At 49.7% G+C, this 8,468-nt stretch overlaps 1 protein-coding gene across 1 annotated transcript; it reads right to left on the bottom strand.

Annotated features, from left to right (window-relative positions):
- Window positions 1-8,128, bottom strand: MYD88 (MYD88 innate immune signal transduction adaptor). Its single transcript, XM_088534802.1, has 5 exons — window positions 7,808-8,128; window positions 4,603-4,734; window positions 3,390-3,570; window positions 2,246-2,337; window positions 1-628 (listed from the first exon to the last, which is right to left on the bottom strand). Exons 1-5 carry the CDS (start codon window positions 8,124-8,126, stop codon window positions 474-476), a joined length of 879 nt encoding a protein of 292 aa, XP_088390928.1. The 5' UTR covers window positions 8,127-8,128; the 3' UTR covers window positions 1-473.
- Window positions 8,129-8,468: the final 340 nt, after the last annotated feature.

Below are 8,468 nucleotides of genomic sequence, written 5' to 3'. Positions count from 1 at the left end.
TGAGACTGAAACCTTATTTGTAACCAACCTAGGCGCTTCCATATCCATTAAAAAGCATTTAAAGTAACTTTTTTTTTAAGCCTGCAGTTTGAGGCTTTATTTCATGTCTTAAACCAGCATTTTATATTTCCAGATCTTATTAAAGCAGCAAAGCCTTCTCATATAGGTGACTCAGCCTTTTAATGTATATATTTAGTGAAAGACTTTACTAAACCAAGTGCCTGCTGCTGCTGCTCTTTGACCTGCCCAGGAACACCCAGGCAATTGCTTTATTTCCCCTCTCAGGCTATGAAAAAGTGCTAAAAACAAATGCTTCGCTCCCAGCTGTGGGCTCCAAACACAGACTGCAAGGACCGAAGTGCTGAAGTGGTTAAAGACGGTGTGAATGACACAGGTCCAAAGGCACAGCCAGGACACATTAAAAAAAAATTAAAAAAGTAAAAAATGTAACATCAGGCTCTTATAAGTTTGCATTATGGCAGCAAGAGAGATTTTGCCAGTCTTGTCCAGAACCATTTTTTGGTGCAGGGATTGGTGTAATCACAAATCGTAATGAACCGCAGGATACTGGGGAACTCGTTCTTCATGGTTTTGCACTTGACCGGAATGAGCCGCTTGAGACGAGCGCCTGGAAGACAAGAGAAGGTCACACACAGAGCTGCAGGTGCTGGGCCCACCTCCTGCCCGCAGCACACGCACCACACGGCCCCGCTTTGAGTCACACCAGTGCAGAGCACCTAGCTCTAACCCCAGGAGGAAACTTCGGAATCACGGGGCCCCACTGCCGAGACTTCGCTCCCATATGGAACAGGACCCCACGTTCCATCTAGGATGTACGTGGCGGCTCGCGCCGATGCCAAGTGGGAGTGCAAAGACTCCTGTGAAGACAAACGGTCCTGATGCTTCCAGATGTACATGAGAATGGAGAGAAAAACCTTATTCTAGATGATCAGCTTTGCTGGGTTATCTACAGTTCCTCCCCCTCCTATCACTCTGCTCATATTGACTGTCCAACTACCCCTGTGAGAACTATTGCTTGAAGGAGAAGCTGCTCTGAGGAGGAACCTCTTCCCTCATCACTTTTCATATGAAAACTTGCTACCATCTCAGCTATGATCATCACATGATGCTGACACTTGGATGAGACAGTGCAAGATTTCCCCACTACAGCAGGTATCTAAATAATCCACGGCGTTCCCACAACTTGACACCAAACCCTTCTGCACATTAGTTATCCTGTTATTTCCTGTACTTTTATGCAATGGTTTTACTGGTAGAGATCAAGCCATTAGGCACAGATGAGCATTTCTTTGCTGGTGAAGGGTGTGATGCCAGGGAGCGGCTGCAGAACTAGGACTTTGCTGCAAATCCCTACGATTAGGGGCTGATGCCATTTATTAGGGCTCATCAGTGGATTATAGGCCACAGCATGAAATTACAGCATTAAGGAAAATGAAGTTAATCCCTAGCTTTGCCACTGGCTTCCAGTTTTCATCTCTGACATGTCGTTTATAAACCATGTCAAGCACCGTATCTCGAAAAGGCATAGCCAAGTGGCAGATCTAAAAGCTACTCTGCACTGTTGCTTTTGTAGCTTTTAATGTAAAGAGGATGGGGCCAAGCTCTTCTCGATGATGGCCAAAAACAGGACAAGGGGTAATGGGTGCAAGTTGAAACACAGGCAGTTCCATCTCCATGTGAGGAAGAACTTCTTTCCTGTGAGGGTGACAGAGCCCTGGCACAGGCTGCCCAGAGAGGCTGTGGAGTCTCCTTCTCTGGAGATCTTCAAACCCACCTGGATGCCACCCTGTGCACCGTGCTCTGGGTGTCCCTGCTGGAGCAGGGGGGTTGGACTAGGTGATCTCTAGAGGTCCCTGCCAACCTCAGCCACTCTGTGAGTCTGTGAAAAAGGACCGTGCATGCAGACGCTCCTACAGATAGTGAATATCCTCCACGCCGTTAGGCTGAGCTACATCTACTCCCCAGGAACATACAAGGGTGTGGGATGAGCAGTGGTTACAGCAAAGCCATCTGATTTGGCAGAAAAAAATCAAGGGTTCCTCAGTTCAGAACAATATAGGGTAGGTTTTTCCAAGCTTAAAATTCTCTCAAGACTTTATTGGCCTATCCACAATACTCAAGGATGAGTGAAGGGGTGAACGCTCATTAACTGCAATAGCTATTACTGTAATACAAACAACAGCACTGATAAGACTTTTTAAATGGAGCATTTGTGAGATCTTACCTGGGGAAAGACTAAGAGCAAATTTGGTCTGGAAATCACACTCATCACTTTCCAGGTAATCATCTGAAATGACGACCACCATCCTCCGACACCTAGGTTAAAGCAGTCAGAAAATGGAAAGAGAAAAAATTAACAGAGATGTGTCTCATCCTCATTAGTAAGGATACATATTGTTCAGGATTGTTCTGTGTGTTCCACCAGGAATAAACTGCACAGTAAGGTTTACTGACAGACAGCTACATGGCACACAGAAACCTGATTACAGCTGCACACTCAAATACTAGCACAAATAAATAACAAAATCCAGCTTGTGTGTGCTCGAGCTGATCCTTGGCCTACATGTGACAAAAAAAGGGCCATCTTTAATTATCTGTTCACAATCTCCCCTATTGACTGAGCATCCTTTTTTTTTAATATTAAAATTATCTGGACAGAGGCTTATTGTACCAATATTACTGTGAATTCACCTTGCTGTGAACTACACATTAGATTCCTTAGGGAAGGCTACACTGTACAAAGCCAGCATAGTGAGGCCTTGTTAAGGCCTCTGCTAAATGCCAAGCTACCTCCTTATGAAAGGCTGATGTTAAAATCATGTTTAGATTTTCACTCATCCTAATTTAGCAAGACTGGGGGGACAAAAGAGCTCCAAAGGCCGTTACCTCTCCTGCTGACACTATAAAGCACTTTCTCTAGGCAACTGTATCTGGGGAGTCATCTTTATGTGGGACTTGAGGTCCCATCTGTGCTCGAGTACCACAGGGATTTAAGGATCCCTCAAGCCAGAGCCAATGCCAGCACTGTTCCTTCAAACTCCACGTTGCTGGTGGAGCTAACTCAGCTTGGGGCTGTACTCGTTTCCAGATCTCTTTCAAAGATGTGATTGCAGATATTCTGGCCAAAGAAAAGGGGTCAAGCAGAAACAGCGGCACTCTAATAGCTCCCTCCTTGGGAATTCTATGAAGCTACATGTTTGGGAACGCCTGAATCCTCCTCCTTGAGCTGACAGCAGAAAACAACCCCACAAAGACATCCCCGTGGGTTTTCCTGCTTCGCTGGCCCCACACTGCAGACATCACAGCAGAAGGAGCGGACACAACGTCCCGTCACACCGAGCTGTCCCGGGCAGCCTCGGGTCACTCACCTCCTTTCTATAAGTTCTCCAGTGATGGACCACACGCACGTTCCTGGCAAGACGTCCCGGTCAAACACACAGAGCTTCAGTTTGAACTCTGTTTGTTCCAGCTCTCTGATCATCTCCTGGACAAACTGAAGGTCCTTCTGACAGTAACAGATGAAGGCATCAAACATCTCTGTTCCGCTCCCTGAAACATTAACAACTTTAGTTACCATTTTCTAATGAAAATAAAAAACTCCTGTGGAGTCAAGGGAGCTCTGCAGCCCTTGACTTTGAACTGGGAGCTTTAACAGCCAAACTGGCAAAACTTGCTCAGATAATTTAACATTTTACCAGACACCGGACCAGGCAGGAGAGGGGATATGTCTGTGCCTTGACCACTTGGCTTGGCAGCCCAGGGCACCAGCACAACCCACATATTGGCAGAGTCTGGGCAAGGGTAGCTCTGATACAGACACAAAGCTTGCAGAGATGAAGGTGAGAGGGAGTACGGAAGAGCTGGAGGAAGCAGAGTAGCCCAGAGGATGCAACCCGGAGCCTTCTGCCATGGGATTTCACTGGAAGTTACATATTTAGGTATCATTAAGGCTCTGGTTCTCTACCTCAGGTCTTGGAAGTTCACACTTCCTGACCAGAAGTTTCCTACAGGCCCTCATTCAGCAATGTCCTGACATCCATCCATATCTACTGCTGTACGAGGTGGGCCCTGAACTTTGAAAGTTGTAAGATTATAATCGTGGCCCCTTGCACATTAAATGCACCCAGCAGAATTTCAAGCTTTGCTTTTTTTTTTTTTTTTTTTTCCGCAGGACAGTTACATGTGTTGAAGACTGGGAGTGCAGCCAAGGCAATTTGCTTGGGGTCCTTCCCCCTTTACTCCAACCTAGTGCATTTTCAGCAACCTGCACTTGTCCCTTGGTCCGAGCCAGGCTGCGATAGGGAAGGTGTTTTGGAAAGTCTCCTCCCATGGGCAGTTGCTGCACTCTTTACCAGGCTGTTTCTGGGCACAGCGTCCCCCAGGGTTGCACTTCCTCTCTGCCCCATGAAACTGGGCAACTGGACAAGCAAAAATGCCCCCCGACTATCAGTTAAATCATTCTGACTTGGCTTTTGAAAAAAAATCACAGGTAGTAAACAGGTTTCAGCCCTTCTCACAGGGATCTGCTGCAGTCAAGAGCAATCCCAAGGTGAGGAATCATGAAGCTACTGTGTCACTCACCATGAGGATCATCCCTGGTCGTGATGCCCACCAGTTCCGATGTCTTCGGCACGCTGCTGTCTACTGCTGGGACCTGCAGTGGCTGGTTGGCCTCCTGCTTCTTCCTTTGCAAGTATTTCTTACAATCCTCCTCTGCAGAAACACAAATCCAACCCCAAAAGCTCCTGTGATAACAGTTTTACACTGCTTAAATTCTTTAAAAATGGGAAGAGCTACTTCGGGGATCAGGGATGGTAGGGGGGACCTCTCTGTTCTTTCAAGTACCTGTTTATGGATCTATTGTCCATACTCCCAGAACCCATATACAACACACACTGTGGATACAACAGGCCTTAATGCCTCTACTTCCTGTTGTCACTGTTGGGCATTTTGAAGTATTTTGAAAATATCAAATGACTTGGGGGGTGATTCTTAATTAAAAGTCTTCATATCTTTTCTCAGCAGTAAGTGTACACACACATTAGATGATCCCACTCTGTTTTTTTAAGATGGTTTTAGAGGTGACAACAAGTGGAGTCCTGCATGCACTGATGCTATCAGGAGGGCTGTGCAAAACTCTGTATGGCCCCTGATACAGCCCTTATATTGTCCAGCCGAAGTGGAGATCCTCTTTTAGCAATCAAGCAAAGTGGAGAAACACCTTTGAGGGTAAAAAGACCTGTTGTTTTTGCTGCTGTGAACTTCCCATGAGAAGACAGTGATGGACACAGATCTATTGCGAACAGAAGCATGTTTAAAACTGATTTATAAAGCTAAGTGTAAAACCTATGGAGAAATAAGAGAAAATGCTGCAGCCTCTGCCATTCTGCCATCTGCGTAAGAACTTGAAAGCAAAAGTAGATTTGAAAAAAGAAACAAAACTCCGTAGTGTCTTACCAATTAGATTCAATATATGAATAAATTGAGTACCAGTCACTCTGGGGTCAGGCTGAAACAGCTACAGATTTTGCTACTGCAGCTGTGGGAAGTAACGTCTCTGATCAAAGCCCTTCCCATGGCCAAGAAACTCCCTCTCTCTCCTGTCATCTTTACCAGTGTGGGTTATTTAGCAGACAGTCAAATCCGCAGCGATCCTCACTGACCAGATGCTTCAGATCCAAAGGCTTCCTCACTGCAGCACAAATTTGTGTCCCCTCTCTGCCAGCTGCCTCACAAGGAGTGAATACTTCATGTCATGTAAGCCAGTGTCTTTAAAATCATCATCAGAAACACTTTAAATTGGCAAAGCGATGAAAGGCACTTAGTAATTCGGCATGAATAAGACCTTGGCATGAAACAACAGAGCGCACAGGCTAACTAGCAAACAAGAGTCAAAGACAGTTCTGAAGGCCCATGAGAGGACCAGAACCAACACAGCAAGGTAGCAAGAAAGTCTCACAAAGTTGTCCTATCCTACCTGCATGTACCCATTTGGTTGGCTCATCTGCCAACACGAAGGCATCCGCTGTCATCTGAGATATCCCAGAGCATCCGAGACATCTAGAATATGCTCCTGGATCTACAAGCCCCTTTGGGAGCCACATGGGATATCCTGAGGCCTCTCCAACACCTTATGGTGCCTCTGGGCTGGCTGAATCCCAGATCCCAGATCTGCACCTGCAGCAGTGGAAGTGCCACGTGTGACACACGCAGACATCTGTGTGCAGAAACCTAAAACCTGGTGCTTTAACCTGTGAGCTGAAGCCTGCTCTAGGAGTCCTAACAGAGCACACGAAGATGCCTCTGGGATCAGGAAACACCATGCACAAGAGTGCATCCAACCTTGCATTTTCTTTCCATTTTTCCCCTTCTGAGGGGAGGACAACTTCTGCCTCAAAAGGACAAATGCCTAGGGAGGCTAATAATACACACGCAGTATTATTTTCCCAAAATAACCTTCTGGTTTTGAACAACCTGCAGCAGAGAAGTTTCCCGAGCCAGCGCTTTTGCACTGAATAGCCCTCGATGAAAATCCCCTCAGAATTGGTCAAGTCTCCTCTTATCAGCATGACCCACAGCAGGGCAGAACTCATGACTTCCCGGAGGTCCACGTGCCTCCCACTCTTCCTGCTGTTGTCCGCCAGCGTCTCAAAAAGACTGTCCACCCTGTGCCCCTCCAGCGGGCCAGCTCCTAAACTCCGTGTCGGAGTAACACTAGGTGACCTACAGAAGCTCTGTGCAGGTCCCAGCTCTCCCACAGAGCTGGATACTTCTGCTGTTTGTGAGGAATTTCAGGAGAAAGGAGACCGCAGTGGATCATGGACTGCGCCGCCCGACTCTTCTATTCTCCCAGCACAAGAACAGGCTCCAAAGTGTCTTCTTGACGAGGAAGAGGAGTTGGGGAAGGCCCTCCGTGGGCTGCCAGCGAGGCTGTTCTGCACAGATATTTCTAGATCTTCACTTCCCTTAGTGACTCACAGGAAGTGAGAGTTTTTATTTCTTCATCACTAACCCGCTCCGCTCCGTTCCGCAGCTCGCAACGCCCGGGCTTTGGAAACGCTTCGGCAAGGGGCTCCGCTTCAGGTTACGGAGCTACTAACCGGCTTCTCCCCAGGCTCACGCGAGTCGACCCAGTATGAAGCGTCTATAAAGCACAAGCTGCAATTTGGCACCAGCACCTTCCTATTTACAGGTTCTCACTGACTCTGTGCAAAACGTACTCCATTTGCAAAGAAAACGATTTTCCTCACAGTCACCCAGACACAGGCAGCCCTGCACACCCCTCCAGCTCCTCATCTGTCCTACAGGCACATCCCGACACGGCAGGTCACAAAACACACGCTATTTGGGCAAATTTCTCCGGGCTAATATTGCTCAGGGCATCCTGCTATGAGGATTAACGCCGAAGATTTGGGGTTAGATTAGTTTGCAGAAACGCAGAAGTCGGGAACCCCCGGATTTCCCAGGAGCTGCGCGCGTTACCCTGCGGCTCGGGGAGATTCCAGGGATAAACAACCCCGCAGCGGGGTCATTTTGCTCGTTTGAGGGCAGGGACGCGTCGCCTCCATCCCGCACACGGGGGCCCTCCATGAGGGCGGCGGGCGCCGCGCTTCGCTGTCGCAGACATCATACCCCCACCTCCCCCGCGAAAAAAGCAATAAATAAATAAAGTCATAAATCCCTCCCGAGCGAGGCAGCCTCGCCTTAGCGCGGGCGCTGCCCGCGGGCCCCCGGCCGGCCGGGGCACAAGATGGAGGCGGCGGCGCGGGCTGGCGGCGGCTCTCACCCACGCTGGCGGCCAGGTCGAGCAGCGCGTCGTGGCGGCCCAGCTCCCGCAGCAGGTCGAGCAGGCGGCCCACGGTGGCGCCGGAGGGACAGCGACGCGGCCACTCCTCGAGCAGGGCGCCCGTGGGGTCGGGCAGCGCCTCGAGCCGCTTGATCTCCAGGTAATCGCAGTCGAGGCGCTCGGCGAGCGCCGTCCAGTCGGCGGCGGCGGCGACGGAGCGCGGGTTCAGGTAGAGCCCCAGGCGGCGGCGCACGCCGTAGTTGAGGGCCACCATGGGCACGGCGTCCAGCGACAGCGGCGACACCGGCACCGTGGCCATGGCGGCGCCGCGCTCGCCCTTCCCCGCCCGCCGCCGCTTTCGCTTCCCGCCGCGCTCCGCCCCGCGCCGGCCCCGCTGAGGCGGCCGCGGCGCCTCCCCGCAGCGCCCGGCTCCGAGAACGACCCCCAAAAAACACCGCGTGCCTCAGTGGCTCCGCACCCGTTTTCAAGGAAAACTTCAACTTTTCGTTGTTGTTTTTCGAAGCATTGTGGATGACGCAATGCGCAAACAGTCCCTGAAGTGTCACGCTGCCTCTATGGGATCCCTGCGGCGCCCGCGAGAATCAGGAAAATGAAATATTCCAGTTGCGGAGGTTTAATTGCACAGTGGTCAGTGTGCTTA

This window comes from Tinamus guttatus, unplaced genomic scaffold (assembly GCF_059628265.1).
Source record: "Tinamus guttatus ecotype Peru unplaced genomic scaffold, ASM5962826v1 Tinamus_guttatus_pri_ptg000599l, whole genome shotgun sequence".
In the NCBI taxonomy this organism is placed as follows: Eukaryota; Metazoa; Chordata; class Aves; order Tinamiformes; family Tinamidae; genus Tinamus; species Tinamus guttatus.
This window is presented reverse-complemented; position numbering and strand designations above follow the sequence as displayed.